This window comes from Agelaius phoeniceus, chromosome 6 (assembly GCF_051311805.1).
Source record: "Agelaius phoeniceus isolate bAgePho1 chromosome 6, bAgePho1.hap1, whole genome shotgun sequence".
NCBI lineage: Eukaryota > Metazoa > Chordata > Aves > Passeriformes > Icteridae > Agelaius > Agelaius phoeniceus.
The window spans coordinates 51,529,742-51,546,511 of NC_135270.1; the positions used below are offsets into that span (position 1 = coordinate 51,529,742).

A 16,770-nucleotide genomic window follows, 5' to 3' on the forward strand; every position below is an offset into this window, starting at 1 on the left:
CTTCCTTGGCAGAGGGAACTGCTGGTTGGCATAATCCACTCGTTTGACAAAACTACTATTTCTGGGCACAGGCTCAAAAACAGGTAGGAAGCAAATGCTGAGAAATAAGGAAGTAAAAACAGCCAACAGATTTTTCACTACCAAGAACGCCAAGAGTAAACATGATTTATTTAGCTGTGTTTAACATGTCTCTTCTGCACTAGACTGCAGAAATCTGCTTGCATTTAGAGCAGGAGGAGGAGGAGGAGGAAGGGGGGAGGGGATGAAAAGGGAATCCATTACGGCGCTCCGCTGGTACTTTCTGAATTGTTCAGTCACACAGTTTTATGGAGTACAAGTATTTTCTAGCCCAAAATATATTCATGTGTCAGAAGAAAGCAGCACTAATCTGCTGTTAATTAACAAGCTGCTGCTAACAAAAGATGAAGGACCCAATTCATACAAACAATATTTACGTGGGTGTCGCATGATTTTGTCACAGATCTTTTCTCTTTTCCCCTCCCCCTGCCCAGTTTCCCCCCTGCCTCCTCCTCTTCCTCAGCACCCAGTTGCAGGGATACAGAACAGAGGAGTGCCAGCTCCTCTTGGAACCAACACCCAGAGTGGAGGTGAGGGCACAAGCCATGTCCCAACCCTGCCAAACTCAGACAAGGTCTCACCTGAGCCACCCAGCTCTGGGGTTCATGCCTACCCACCCGGGGAAGGGCCCTATCACATGTTCACAAGTAAATCTTCTTAAATCCTTCATTTATGACAGAGAGGCCATCTCCTGGCACTGTGCCCACAGTGACAATGCTGCTGAGGCTCCAGAAAGTGGCATGAGCCCTCCCATCCTCATCCATCCTTACCAACCAGTGCAGGCTGTGAGAGGGGATGGGAGGCACCACTGCCTTCCCCAGTGCCTGGTCTGTGATTTCATTTTTGTTTAATCTTTGCCAAGGAGTTTGGGGATGGGGGGACCACACTAACAGCACAGAGGCTTGATTAGGGCTTGTTCAAAAATACCCATGCACACACAAATGGGTAGGGCTGTGAGCAGTGAACCAGAGGGCAGCTCTCCCAGCGACAGCTCTGCTGACCTTCCTTGCTCCCCGCTGGGATTTTGGACAGTAGCACCTGTGGCCTCATCCAGAAGGGTGCTGAGCACTGCAGGCTGCCCCAGGTCTCTGCTGAATGCAGCTGGGTGCTTTGGAAAACAAACCCATTCACAATCTTTTCTGCCTCCTGGGAAATGAGAGTGCATATCTCCTGTGGGCGTCTCAAAGCTGGTGCTGGCAAAGACATGGGAGAGTTAAAACCAACAGCAACTAGCACTAAAAATTCCTGGACTTGTTCCCCTCTCAGGAACAAAGCTGGGGCTGCAGGGTGGGAAAAAGGGCTGATGGTCCCCTGTGCTTCACCCATCAAACCACACCAGCCTGTCCTACAGAAGGGTTGTGGGGGACAGGGTTTAGGCTCTGCTCTGCACTGTCATCACACAGCCAGGGCTGGGAGAAGCACAGGGACAGGAGGGTGGGAAATAGAGGTATTTCAGTGTGATTCTGGAAGTGCCAGGGTTCTGCTGCCATGGCATGGTGGGGTGGCATTTCTGCGAGCGCAGTTCTCTGCACACTCCAGTTACTGTCTCACCTTCAAGGCCACAGCCTCCTCAGTGAGGAGCAAACTCCACTGGAGAATGCACACATCTGCCCTTCCTGGTTTTCTCTCTGTACCCTTACCCCATTCCTGAAATCATGAGATTTTCACTGCAAAAGTCACAACCACTCTCTCAGCACATTCCCTAGGCACCCTGGCCAGCACCCACCCCCCCACTGGCTCCTTCCAGGACCTGCTCTGGCAGGAGCCTCTGAAACGGACCAGCCCTGAACACAGGCTAGCACTGACTCTTCCTCACATCATCTCTTTGTGCATTTCCAGAGTGATCCCTGCCATTTCTAGACCAGAATTTTAACAAAGATCTATTTTTTAAATTATTTTTTTGTTAGCAGTGATACTTGAAACACTGACATCTACCATTTGAAAAGCAAAGAAAACACATTTAAACAAGCATCTTAAAAGAGCTAATGAAAGAGAAACAGATCCATCTGTATTGCACTCTCCACTCACTATCTCTCAAAGAAGTAAACCTTTCCAGATAGCAGGGAAGTCTCCCAAAAGTAAAGACATTAGCTGTTCCCAAGCTTCCTGCAGACAGAGTGAGGACAGCCAGAGAATTGCCCCACCCAGGTAACGCCTGTTGCAAGCTGCCAGCTGCCCGGAAAAAAGCCTTGCCCAAGCAGCCCCAAGGCCCCAGCCCACAGACTTCATCAATCCAGCTGGTCAGTCCTTCCAAAACAAGCAGGTGCCTTTGCTAGGGGTCTCCAACCACCACTGCACCCTTGACCTCCCTTTGCCAAATTATTTCTCATGAATGTTAATTGTCAGATAGGCAGCATTGAGAATTGAGGGTGCTTTTCCTTACCCACACAGCAGATGTGGTAAGGATGAAGCCAGTCCAAGACAATGCATTGTCAAAAGCTCCCTGAAGGGATGGGTGCTTCTGGTGGCCAGTAAAAATGTCTTTTGCTCCTGTGTACTAGCGCTGCTAGCAGAAAACCCTGTTGTGCATCCCACTGGAGAATCAGCCCCAACCAGGAATCCTCGATCAGTTTCAAAATCAAAAATAACGTGCATCATCTTAAACGATGAACTTGGCACAATGAGGATAACATCCTTCAGTGGAGTCTGGGAGCTGAAGTGGGGGTTCAGGGGTTTTTTAGGAAGTTTTGGGGGCTTACCGTTTTAACTTCCTTCTTGCAAAAAGACCCTGCACCATAAACATTAATCAAACACCATACTCTGCCTTTTAGTCTTGAACAATTATGAGTACAGTTTTGTGATCTTTAGCCATATTTACTGATACTCAAAGGCAGATTCTATCTTGTTAGATTGTTATAAATGGGACCCCAGGGAATCGGCACACAGGCGGAGGCAGATGTGAAAGAGCCTTCTCAGAGCTCGGGTGTGCTTCAGTTTTCTACTGCTAAAATTACAAATGTTTTGGAGAAAAAAAAAATCCAACCAACTTTAGATTCCTCTGCCAGATCATTACAAAGAGCTGTCTGTACATTACAAAAAAAGAAAAAAAGCCATTTTGCTGAACTTAATATTTTTTAAGGTTAACTGTTAAATTTCAAAGTGTGGTTTACATGTGTTGGCCACTTGCATGAACAAAAGTTTCAGAGACAGACAGAGAAAAGGTTTCTGGTTATAAACAATTAAAGAAAGAAGCCCACAAATTCTATCTCATTCTCTCTTACTTAAATATGTTGTTTCTGCTCCAGACCTGTTTCATAATACCATAAAATAGAGGCATGTTTCCTACGCTAGATTTGAGAAGCTGTCACATTAAAGGTAAACTTTTAATCTGCTAGAGACAAACAGCACACATTTTTACTTTCCAAGAAATAGCTCTTGAGAAATGTTTAAACAAGAATTTAAGAGCTGTGTGGTAAAGCCACATACAGGGGTCTCAGACAGCTACTGGGTTTAAGCTTCTTTTCTGTGTTGTTGTTTTTTTAATCCTTTAAATAACCCACTAAAAAGTAGACTTCTAGGAACAAAGTAACCAAGATGCATGGTAAAATGAACCTCTAGGCTTGCTTTTATTTCTAGTTAATGGAAAAGAAATGTTTTAACTGAAACACAGGCCTGAATTTCTAGCTGTTCATCTCCATCTTTTTATTTTCTTGGGACTCACAATCAAATACTTTTAAGAAGTTAATTGTGTCACAATTAGTAACACATTAGTCCTCTGATATTTTTAATAGCAACCCAGGTTTTTCCCCAAGGCACTTAAAAATGGCAGGCTCGGCTATATTCTCCCTTTTTTAAAACTCCCATGCACTTTCTTCTTTAAAAAACTCCCACATGCATTTCACTTGGTCTGAAAATACCAGCACAGATCTTAATCCTGCCAACGCTTGCAGACTCGCTTAACTTTCTGCACATCAGTAATCCCGCTGACTGCAGAGGGCCGTTGGCGCACCTACGGTTCGGTGCAGCTACGGATGGAATCCGGCCCAAGCCAATGGCAAAACCCCCACTGACGTCAGTAAGGTTGTGCCTTGACATCCAATTTGTTGCAGGATTGGGACCATCCTCATTTCAAGGTACTTTCCCAAAATCTATTTTGGTTTAGTTTTTTGTTTGGTTTTTTTCTCTCTCTCTTTTTCTCTTTCTGCTCTTTCTCCCCCTCACCTCCCACACTCGCTCTTGTGGGGCCTCATATTGAGACCACTTGAAAACTTCTGCCTTTCAAATCCCTCCGTGAGGAAAACCCCCTCGCTGAGACAGGAAACATCCTTTGCAGGTAAAGCTGAAAGAAACTATTTCGCTCCACTGTGTGCATTTGAGTAAACTAATTAAAACCTGGGAACTTGGGTTCCAACTGATGCCAAGAAGCAATCATTAATATGAGCTGAAGTGAAATGGGAAGCTCCAGACATTTAAAATCCGCTGTCGGGAAAAAGAAAAAAAAAGAAAGAAAAAAAGAAAAAAATAAGTGGAGGAAAGAGGGAAAGGATGTTTTGTAATTTTTGCCAAAAAGTCAACTCACTGCAGCTTGAACTGCATGGAGTTAAAAGACATTTGTGGGGGGATGCTATACAATGAGGGGATAAAGCCCTGGTGAAAAGCAGGGGAGGCAAAGCAGCGGCAGGCGGCTCGGAAGCACGGCGGTGCTGTGAAGAGCAGGCAGAAGTGAGCAAACCAGCTGAACCGCTTGCAGAATTAATCAGTAACAAAGAGACTGGAGCTGTTGGCGGGCTTCAGCCCTTGAACCTGGACTCTGCTCTATAAATTTCAACTTGGAATGGCTCTCTACTTGTTGAAAGACAGGTTGGCTCCAGGCCAAGACATAGGGGGAAGAAAAAAAAAAAAACAGAAGAAAAAAATTCCTTCTTGCTCAGGAAACTTCCCTTCAGTTTCTAACTCTTTTTATGAGCTAGTAATAGGGTAGTCTAGAAAATGGGAAACAAAAAGTGGGCCTTGAAAGGAAAAAATGAACCAGAAGTTGGTTTAATAAGGAAAATAAAACAAGTAGGTGCTAAGTTCAAATCTGGATTTTGTCTGCACACCAGTACATCAGCTCTAATGGAAGACTTCAGAGCACCTCGGCAATAATTCAAAGGAGACTTTTACAGTTACATTAGCTGACTACAGGTTTGACTCTGAAAATAATAAATGTCTTAAAAGAGGAAGAGGGCTGTTTAATCCTTGTCTGCAGCCTCATCTTGTTCTCTCCTCCCCCACCACTCCACCTTGTTTAAATGACCATTACAAAAGCAGTGTGGTATAAAAAAACATGTAGAACAATCATTTATTCAACAGCATCCTTTCTTATTTTTACCCTCTCCAAACAGGGCTGTGCAGGAGAGCTGATGCTTTCCTCAAGCTCTCCTCAGTGCCAAGGCAGTTTCAGCCACAAATACCTTGCTGCCGCCGTGCTTTCCCAGCATGAGAGACAAGGAGCTGGCTGGAGCAGAGTGAGGGGCTGGAGGGCAGAGGGGGGGAGCTGTCAAAGTGGGAAGAAAGAAGGCAAACATCTATTCAGAGGCCAGATGCACTGAGCAAGGTCAGCTGCAGAGACACAGCCCTTTGCAGCAGCTATGCAATTACATCCAAAGTCTGCACAGCACAGGGAGTCCCACAACCTGCATGCAAGGGCTGGACTGGAGGGTCTAGGGCAGCTGGAAGAAGGTCTATAATGATTTTAATTGCTCTTCCAAGATGCTAAAAGGTAGATGAGATGCTCTTTAACTAGAGCAGAAGGGCTGATGCTCTGAACTGCTTGCAAGAAAACATGCAGATAAATTACCCTAACGAGAGAATGGAAAGAGAAACAGGGTAAGTGCCAGCAGTGATCAAAACGTGAAATAAAATAGTGAAATAAGATGCAGCCTAATCACAACATGGAGGACAAGGATACAAGATCTTGTCACCAAAAGTAGCTGTTAAGGTAAATTAGATTAATCACTCCCAGCTCTCTTCCTCTCTAAACTCCCTTAATTTTAAAGAAAAGGCTGACTCCTGTGAGGCTGCACACCATCCAAGACTGCTGGACATTTAAAGCTATATACATAGCATGCCTGCTACAGACACACATCCTGTACTTCTACTTTCCAAGAAAATTGGGATCTGCTACTTGGTAGGTCTTTTCCATCTGCAGCTTTTATGACTCTGCCGAGGGACCAGTGAGCAGTGTCCCCCTTTTCTCGCTCAAGAAATATGCTACCAAATGCCAAAGAAGTAGAGAGTTTAAGAGCTGTTGGGCTTAACAGTGGTTTGTGCTGATCACACTTGAATCTTTCTGCAAAGGCGTACATGCAAAGAGAAAAAAACAACAACCACTAAGTAACCACTTCACATCTGCCATTAACGTTATTAAACTCCTTACAAGCAGTATCTACCCCACCTTCCCCACTACACACAAACATACACACACCCCCGAGCTCTGCAACACAGCAGCTAGGAGCCAAGACAGCTCTCCTCTCCTCACTGCAGCAACCACATTCATTCCTGTTAAGGGGTTAACGATTCATTTCCACTACTTCTCTCGAGAAAACCTACAATGAAAACATTGGCTCACGAAAGCGTTCTCACTGCCAGAATGCCACAGCGCGAGTGAAAAGTCCGTTTTGTTTTCATTACATCTCTGGGATTTCCGGCTTAACTCCTGAGCTTAGACACCAAATCCCTAGATACCCCACCCACCCAGTTTTTCTTCTTTTTTTTTTTTTTTTATAACATTTCTACTGCACGGCCCACCAATTACCATTTGGAGGGTGGGAGGGAATGGGGAAAAGAAACCATGCAGAAAAGGATGTTCTCATTGGAGAGAGCACACGCATCTCCCAAGACAAGAGTTACCCAGTTTCTCCTGGCTTCTAGGATTTTCTGCTGAGAAAAATGGTTTTATTTCTATACCTGGCCTCTCTCCTCTATTTCTTACCCTGCGGGCTCCCATCTTCCCACTCGGCCACTGAAGCCAGTGCTGAGAGTCAGCCCCAAATCTATGCCCTTTGAAGTTATGTGACATGACACAGAAATCCAAGCCTTTCTTGTACAAAAAGTATGATTACTTCACAGAGTTGGTCTTTTTTTCTCCAGTTATGATAGAAAAATGTTCCAATCTCAGAAAAAACCTAGAAAGGTTCAACCTTTATGTCACAGCTGATTTGGTCACTGTGTGTATAGGCAGCACAGTTCAAACACTGGCTGAGAAAGAAAAACAATCTATGGAAAACACATGAAGGGAGACAACCTCATGCTATAGCAACATTTCTGTCCTGCTCAAGCAAAGGAACCACTTCTGTGCCTTTAAGTATTTATCCACCATTGGAGAAGAGCATCGTTAGAGACAGCTTTTCTCGTTTATAATACTTCCACACACCCGGCTTTCCTTTAGCTACATCCCAATCCAAAATTCCCCTGCAAACACATACAAATTCATCCTTGCAGTCAACACTCCAACAAGCAGGAGCATATTGCTATTTGTCGCATGCACACAAATGCCAAAGCAGTCCACAAGCTGGTTGGGGACTACTTTTACTTTGCTCTTAAAAGTTGCTCACAAAGTTGTCAAGAAAAATGAGTAATGGCTGGCTGAACAGTGCCTTTTCACCATTCACTGTTACTGTTGCCTCTGAAAATCTACCAATCTTTCCATAGTTAAGAATAACCAGATATGCATACAGTTTCTGGACACATGACCCAAGTAATTTCAGAAAAGGATTTAAATAAGGGCAAAAAGCCACTTTGTTGGGTGACATTTTTAGTGGGGTTTAACTCTGAGTAAGTCCAGAGTTCTTCCATTGAATTAAAAGAGGCTAACAGCAGTGCCAACGTGGTACAACAAGCAAGTTTTGCTCTTAAAGAGTGACTCCTCACACACATTCACCCCAGAGCAAGAAGACCAGCTCTGTGTACTGAATGACCTTCTTAAATCCCCTCTCATCAGCCTGCAAAATGGCACTTCTGTCGAAAAGGTTTTACCCAGCATTGTCACTCATCAAACTGAAGATGACTATGACTAGGAGAGATTAGAGAGGGAGAAAATAACAGCAGCAAGCTCCCGTTTCTCAGTACGGCACACCATGCGCTCAGGGGCAGGCAGGTCCTCACTTGTGCCACCCAGCCAATCCAGCAGGGTCCTGCTGGTTTCAGGGGAATTACCGCAGGTGAAACAGGGGCACAGCAGGGTAGACTGGACCCCCACCACTCCTGCAGCCTTGTGGGAATTCTGCTAACCACATACAGGGCACAGAAGATAACTTTGAAAAATGGGATGGTGAGAAGAACAAAACAAAAAGCTAAGATCAGCAGGGAGAATCAAGGGCATAATATGCTTAATTTTTTTTTTAATCTGTTCTTAAAACTCAGTGTGATTAATTTCACTCTTTACTGGCAGATGCCAGGAAAGCCTTGGTGCCTGGCAGGGCCAGACCCTGGGCAGGACACAACTGGGACAAGCTGAGGTGGCAGCAGGGAGAGGGTGGTTGGTGGCCTTGGGCTGGGGCTGAGCAGAGGGTGCTGGAGTGGGGCCCCAGGGTGTGGTGCAGTTCAAGCAAGGGGAAGGAAGAGTTTTGTAACTGGCAGGTTTCTCACCTTTAACTCTTGCCGGGGTTAGCAGTGTTGCCTCGGTGACTTGCTGCCTTGGTGAGAGACACTGGAACCGCTGCCCTGTGGCTGCAGCCCTGCGGGTAGCATGCTGACAGGCACCCTCCACACTGCCCTCTCTTAGGATCTCCCACAGGGGCACAGTCGTGTTCCTTGGAGAGCCCCGTGCTGACCTCCACCAGCAGCCTTAAAACTTTAAGCCATCAACATTGCAGCAGCCCTTGTTGAAGCTTGAAGCCTCAGCAAACCAGGGGAGGGCAGCTGCCACTGCAGGCTGCTGCTGTGGGCCGAGGGTGCCTTGTCCCCAGAGGAGAGCCAAGCTCCCCAGGCATGCCGTCCACCCCCACCCAAGCAGGTGCAAGCAGGGCTCTGGGTGAGATCACCCTGCTTGTTTTTCTCTCCACACCCCAGCAAGGACCTCAGCAAGGTCCCAGGGGCTGGAAGCTTGCTCATTAACCCACTCTCAGGGCACTGTCAGTTGACACCTTCCTTGTGTCATGTGTCCTCCCTTTACTGTTCAGCAACACCAATTAGCAAAACGTGTTGCTAAATACCTGCTGAAGCAGCAAAGGAGTAGGAGGAGGTGACCAGGTAACTCCTCTGCACTCAGGAAAACCCTAGCAAATTCAAAGGCAGAAACAAGCCTGGAAAAGCCTCATGAAAAGGATTGCAGCTGAGTTTCTCAAGCACTGTCACCACATACTTCTAGAAGCCTCTTTTTCTTCACGTATTGTTTTCTCCTCGCTTCACTTTTAGAAGTCACTCCTGCAAGACCCATTACCCCAGGGAGGTTCTGGTAGCAGCACCTGGTGCCAGGACAGCCTCAGGAAGGGGACAACCACCAAGCCCTGCACCAGCTCAGTTTCAGAGCACCTCTTCCCAACCTGCCTGATGTCACCGTGGCAGTCCTTGGGCTGTTTGAGCTCGCCTTTCCCTCCCCTCACGTGTGAAGGCATCACGCCGGCTGTCTGAGTCCTGCAGTTAAATGTGGGTGCACGGGTCCATAATGGTACATTGTAAGAGAATGTCTCAGGGTAGGCAGCAATAATAATTAGCTGTCAAGATTTGAAAAAAGGATAATCCATGCCATTGAGTTAACAGTCACTCACACAACACACATGGATTTAACTAATCTTAATTTGGAGAAAAATAACAATTCTAAATATATCAAATAGCCCATTTCATGGCAACCTGCAGCGGTGTTTATCTCTGGCTTCCAGCACATGCGAGTTATTTAGTTTCTCTCACTGGCAGTTTTACCATTCAAAAGCCTGAAATGAACATTCATGGAGCACGGGTTGCAGTTAAATCCTGCCTCTGACAGGGAGCCTTTTTTCATGATGTACATCTAGTACAATGTATGGAGCCCAGCACTGGTGGCCAGGACAGGATGAATGAGGAATTCCAATCAACCCCCTCCCCTCTCCTAGCACTATCTTTGCAAGAATTAGCTCACCATCTTAGTGAACCTGTGCTGCTGCTGTAGTTATATGTTTGTGAAGGTCAGCTGGCCTGAAGGTGCAGACCTGCCAGTGAATCTGGAGAAGGTCTGGTCCAAGTAGTGCCTGCTCCACAGAGGCTCCCTCCTCTTTGCTGGGGTGTTCAGCATTAAAACCACTCAGCATTAAAATCAAGCTGGCTGGTACTTTTTTTTAACTTTAAGTTTCAGAGAATCCTGCTAGCAAACAGACCACAGGGCCATGGGGAAGAGATGAGGTACCATCAGTGAAACAACAGTGGGAGCACCTTCCCAGGTCATTCTTCAGCCAGGACAGGTCACCTGGTTATGCCCAAGATCTGATAAATATGAAAGATAAAAAGAGGTATAAAATACAACAGTGGTCTATTTTTTTCCAAAATACCTGCCAGCAGTGAAATAAAAGCAGTGACCGATAACTGCTTGCCAACTCATTGGCCTGGTTATGTTTTGCTGTGCAACAATCTGGTACATCTCTTCGATACTATCACACCCTCTGTACAAGAGGCAGAACTGATTTTCAAACAGGTCAGCCAATTTGAAAAACAGAAAAAAAAAACCTTCACTGGGCAGACTGCTCCTAAGCAAGTCACATCCTCCCAGTGCCAGCTGACATGCTACCACACATCTTACGGACAGTGGTAACTAAGTGAAAACACCTTCAAAACTTGGATTTGCAAGTTACCAGTCAGGGAAAGATGACAGATTTCACTATCAGAAGATCTTTAAAAGCTGATTGCAGAGACAAAGTTGCCTTTGTTTCCACTGGAATATAGAAATGTTTGTCGGAGATTTGTGTTGCATACATAAAAATTCTCGTGGGCTCCTGAGTTCTGCCCCAACATGTCCCTCAAAGCAGCACAAGGTCTGTTGTGTGGTCAAGAGGCATTCAGTGACTGGGGCAAGAAGAACTACCAAGAAAGTAAAGAAAAGAGAGGAAGAAAGACCCGAGGAGCACCCTGTGGCAGGATGAATACTGAGTGTGGTTTCTGCATCCCAATATCCTCACACCCAGAGCTACGAGAGGTACAATGGCAGAGCCAAGCTCAGCACTTGACATACCCTCAGAGCATTCAACCTTGGGAAGCTGCAAGGTCTGGTGGCTTAGTCACACCACAGAAGGCTTTACAAATCATTCTGACCAAATAAGAAGGTCTGCAAAAATAACAGAGGATCAAGGAGAGGAGCTGAAACCTCTTCGAGGACAGCAGTGGTGGCAGCATATTTCAGGGAGCCGGAGTAGCGAGTGGGTGATTTCTGGTTTCCCTCTTCAAATATAAAGACTCAATTATCTTTGAACAGCTTGCTTTACACATGAATTGACACATTTATTTTACAATAAATAACTGAAAGTTATCTATGTTTCCTTTACTGTTAATCTACACAAAGAAATAATAAACAGAGCTTGTCTACAAAAATGCAACTACTGCAGTCCTCAGAATTCAATTAAGCTAAAATAATTAATGCTTCCACCATATTAAATTACTTTATACATTTGAGCCACTGAAGTTTTTTTTTTATTCTTTAATCTTTTTCGCCTTTTTATTTAATAAAAAAAAAGTTAGTTTCAAAGGGGGGGGGGCTGGCTAGGAGGGGGAAAAAGAACATGATTTGCTGTTAAAATGTAATGGTCTCCTTTAGCTGACACAGCATGTAGAGTGTTTTGTGCCTTTGATTAAAATAACATTTTAAATGCTTTGAACAAACATATCTCCCCATACTTCTAAGGGATTATTTTACATATTTCTTGGTGGAATAAAGAAATTCATTCTTCCTGTCGCAGTACAGAAAGGCTAAGAATATCTTTCGTCACATATAAAGTAAAAATACTGTAGGCTGTTGCATTATTACAAAAAAAATAAAAAAATAAAGAGAGGGGGTGGCAGGGTAGGAGAAAGCTGCCTTAGAGATTAAGTTTCCCTTTTATGAAATCGTATTTAGTCTCTTTTTTTAACAAATCTAACAACAATGCTCTACAGCCGCTCACTGGGAAATACCTTTAATGTTAAATGCAGATTCTGATTTTCTTGGCTAATGCAGAAAGCCTTTCTATTGAAATATAAATAAGGGGTTTGGTATATCCCACTAAAGCCTTTCCAGTGAATGACTTCTGTGGGTTTTTCATGGCTACCCTCCATGGCTGTAATGTGAGGCTTTTATCCTACTATTGAAAACTATCCGCTGCTATTAAAAAAAAATATGGAAGGACACTGCACCTTTTTATCTCAGAGCTGGGCTCCTAATTGAGAAAGTATTATTACAGCACTGTTTAGTGGATGTCCCTATCTCCATGCACTGCTGAGAAAATGCCAATCAAATGATAAACCTTTTTATTTTTCTCAATTCAAAATCTTTCCTACATATTTTTCATTTGATATTCAGTTTAGTCTGAAAGAGATTAGCTGCTCCAGATTGGCTTTTAATTTTTTTTATGCCTTTTCCACATGTGTGAACATCTCCTTCATGACCTCCCAGCAGATTTTCTGCATGGCAAAAGTTATGGTTATGTTGTTGCTGACCCCCAGAAGCTGGGATGGGACAGCACCCTCTGCTCTGGGAGTAACCATTGAGATACTATGGACTGAACTTGGGCAGAGATTAGTAAGAGACAAGCTCTGGACTGCAACTGCAGCAGAGCTCTCCTAAACCAGCCTTACTAAGCACTGCACACCCTCTGCAAGGGGCTGAGCACCATCAGCTTGCATAGAGATCAACAGATTTTGGGAGTGCTCAGCACCACTCAGGCAGCCTTCAGCAGACTAGAGAAGGTCCTGAATATTTGCCTTCTGCTCCTACCAAATGGAAAGGAAATCTAGCCCTCAAATCTGCTACACCCTGATGTAATCATCTCTACCAAGAAATGTATTCACAACTGCAAAAGGAGGAGGAAAGCTGAAAAAGGATGAGGAAAAGACGGGGTCAGGTCTCACGGTAGGTTTGGTTCCAATGCTGCAGCACAGGCCTGCTACAGATAATGCTCCCAGAGCTAACAGCTGCCCCATGTCAGGGTGGGGGCTGCACCCCAAAAAATACTCTTAGAAGAAAACAGTGTAGTCAATGGGCATTATATACCCTGTCCTAAAAGACAGGAGGTCTGAAGCCCGCAGCATTCTAAAGCCCACACCCTCACTGATGTGATGCCCAAGCCTGTCAGAGATGCTGGGGACTGGCTCAGACACCAACACTGAAGGCAGAAATCTCTTAAGCTTCAGTTGTAAAGATAGGAGCCTCTCACCTGTCTTCTGGGGATCCCCTCATGGGAGCATCTCTGCCACAGGCGGGATCCTGGACTGTCAGATCTAATCCCATAGGACAATTCCTAGATAAATTGGGATAGTGGCAGCAAAGGCAGATTGTCACTGGTCCTCTGTATGGGATGCAGTTGGTTTGAACAAAAAAGGCCCGTTTGAGGGGAGATCCTGCTGTGTAACATAAAACCCCCACTCACTAGCAGGGAGGAGAGTCATCCTTTCACCACTGCAAAGGGGAAAAACACCCTGCTTGATGGAAGCAACCCCATGCCAGGCACTCTGCAGGAATCACCGCATACCACCTCACCTAGGTGGATAATCATCACCTGCCTGCCCACGTCTGAGCGGGGGAGGTCCACTGAATGAACGTTAACTTCATCACATGTGAGAGTTTAAGAGAAAGAAATGCCTGCAATTTGCTCACCCAGGCCAGCCTGCGCTCTTGGATCCTTACTCAGAAGATCTCTTTGGGGTGTGCATGAGTGGAGGTGTTACCCACCCAACGCAAGCCATCTAAATACACCCAGGACAGGCAGCACAGGCAGCAGTGCAGGCCAGGAAGCTGACATCTACCCCGGGGAATTAAAAATGAAGGACTTAAAGAAACTCTCCTTTAGCCCTCACATAAAAAAAAATCTTCTTTCCACTACCAGTCAGTGGGAAGAGGATTTTTCCTAGTGTCAAGATGCAGCCCTTCCCAGTGAGTCTGCATGTGACAAAGGGTATCTGGAACAGGACTGAACTGGGCACCTCAACAAAGTCCCTCATCCCTTTGCCACTGCTGCTTGCTTAAGGATGCTCCTGAAATGTTTTCTGACCCCAACTTTCTGCTTTTTCCAGATGTACAGACTGCCCCAGCTGCCTGAGAGGCCCCTTTCTCCAGTAGCTGGCCCTGCACAGACAGCTACAAAGAATTAAACAGGGCATGGACAGCCCTGCAGAGCTGTGAGGATCCTCCAGATGGATGGTTCCTATAAAGACGTGTTGCTGAAGCCTGTTTCATGGCACTTTCTAGAGGACTCTAGTTAAAAGATTACCTAGACAAGTTGATTGAGTGTAAAACGTGCTGTACCTGCAATGTTCTCCTGCTTGGGGCAAATTCCTTTTGTAGGCGTGAGTAGACGGTCTTCTTCATCGGGTGTGACTTGGATCCCGATTTCCACTGGCTCTGACACTTTCCTGAGCTCGGCGCGTGAGGAGGGGGGAGGGCTGCTCTTATCCATGCTCTTTTCATAGCAGACACCACCAGTGCCATTGCACTGTTTTCTCTTGTGCTCTATAAAAACCAAGATGTCTCCCAGCGGGAAGTTCATCTGACACTGTCCGCAGGTCAGCAGGTCGGGGTCTGTCCCGCCTGCGGCGATGCTGATGCCGCCTGGGTCTGCTATTGCCAGGCTCTCGTCCTCGTCGGCCAGCGCCGGTTCCACATGGTCAGCCTCTGCTTTGCATGGACAAGGAGAAAGAGGGGGGAAAGGGACGAGGGGAAAAGAGAAGGAGATTGCTTTGAGTGTTCACAGACTCTGAAGGATGCATCACCAGAGGCCCAGCCTCCCCGCACCCCCCTCAAAGGAGCCAAGCCTGATTAGATCTTTCTTTTATTTTTCAGCTTTTCCGCTCTCCCAGAATGATTTCAATATATTTTGCAACCAAGCCTGCCTGTAACAAAATGGAAAGGCTGACCTGGCATAGCTTTCTTGACAGCTCCTTCCCACTGCTGCCAGCACTGCAAGGATATCAGCAAAGAGCCATTTTGCAAGCGTTCGAGCCCCGAGTCACATTCTGAAATAGTTCCTCTCTTTTTATCCCACCTTCTCATTCCCTCTGCGTCTCCCAGCCATCTGGCCAAGGCCCCATCCAGCAAAGCTTATGCACCCAAGTCTTTCCTTCTTTTTCAGGGAGAGGGGGAAAGCTTTTATGCACCAAACTATCAGGACTGGGCTCCCTGCAACGTACAAAATTAGCACCACCTTGTCCCATTACAGAGTTACCAGCAAGATTAAATGACCGCCCATTAGCAGAAATTACAAAAAACTACTAGCAAGACTAACAAAAGCAGGGTATGGTCTCATGAGCAGTTAAGGGGTTTCAAAACTGTGTACAGTGGGAAAGGGAATGAGGCACTTATTTAACGTACTGGAATATTGGCTGAGACTGAAATATTCCACTCTATTTTTCCAATGCCAAAAACCCTGCCATTGCTACATAGGCTAATAAAAGTTTTTTTTGTTTAAATCTTGTCCACAGACATGTTGAATTTCCCACCTTTACCCCCAAAGACTGGGAAAGAATTTCTGGGTGACTTGAATTAGTTTCTAGGAAATATGTAACTTCTCATGTCACAATTAATAAAACACAGTATGTTTTAAATCAGTATTTAGAAGATAATTTTTACACTATAAAATAATTGTGGATCACAATCCATTTTTGGGGCAAAACATGGGTTTTTGTTTGTTTTTTCTTGTTCTGCCATGTAACTGCCAAATCATACAAACCTTGGACTTTACTCAGGCAAAATTTCCACTGACTTTTGCCTAAGGCTGGTTTGCCTCTGCAAGGACTATAGGATTTGGGCTGAACAAAACAGAGGAGCTAACAGTATGTAAATCAGTGACTGAGACCTCTAATCGAATCAGGATTAAAGGAATAGGAGGAAAAATGTTCTCTATTAGTTTCCTGATGGATTTCCTGGGAAAAGTAACACAAATATCTCAAAGAAGTAAGTCTGTGATAGACAGATGTTATAATTTAGACCTGGGCTCTTCTCCACTCTGAAAACAAAAGGATTTTTGTCCCACTCTACAGCAATTGAAAAAAGAAAAAACACCAAAAAAACAACAAAACAAAAAAAAAACAAGAAACACATAGCAAAGGGGCAAGAGGTAGAAGGTAGAATGCATTGCCTGGCAACAAAAATGGTTAAGCCTCGAAAAAAGGTAGTTTAGAAAAAGAATCACTCCCATTTCTGCCTTCCAGAATAAATAACTGATCAGCATATCTACCAGCTGTATTACAAGTTGCATCAGAGCTCTCTAACAGCAAAGCAGAGAGCGGCAGCAGCAGCAGCAGCGACGGCAGAAAAGGACGGGGACCCCAGAGCAGTGCCCAGGCATGGACCATCCTGCTGGAGCCAACCATGGGCATGAGAAGGCTTATGCTTCCCTACTCACCCATTCTGCAAATCATTAATTACCGTTTTCCTCTTAATCTATGTTTAAAAGGAGTTTGAAGACAATGCTAAGCAATTAATTCACCAATTTATATCATGAAAAGATGTCTCCTTGCCTTAGTGAAAATGTGACTATAACCCTGTACTGAAAAGGCACCGCTGGGAAGGGAGCGGATACCTGCGAACAGTGTGTCATGATGCAAAAGGTAATTATTTAG

General features: G+C 45.1%; 1 protein-coding gene across 10 annotated transcripts in view; it reads right to left on the bottom strand.

Annotated features, from left to right (window-relative positions):
* Positions 1-16,770, bottom strand: part of BCL11B (BCL11 transcription factor B) — a 98,005-nt gene that overhangs the window by 68,084 nt on the left and 13,151 nt on the right. For 6 of the 10 annotated variants that reach the window (XM_077180672.1, XM_077180676.1, XM_077180673.1 and 3 more), the window contains exon 2: positions 14,459-14,824. In XM_077180672.1, coding sequence (XP_077036787.1) covers positions 14,459-14,699 — 241 coding nt within the window. In that variant the 5' untranslated portion in view covers positions 14,700-14,824. Of the gene's footprint in view, positions 1-14,458; positions 14,828-16,770 lie in introns of all 10 variants that reach the window. The other 4 variants (XM_077180679.1, XM_077180670.1, XM_077180674.1 and 1 more) reach the window with 1 other exon arrangement.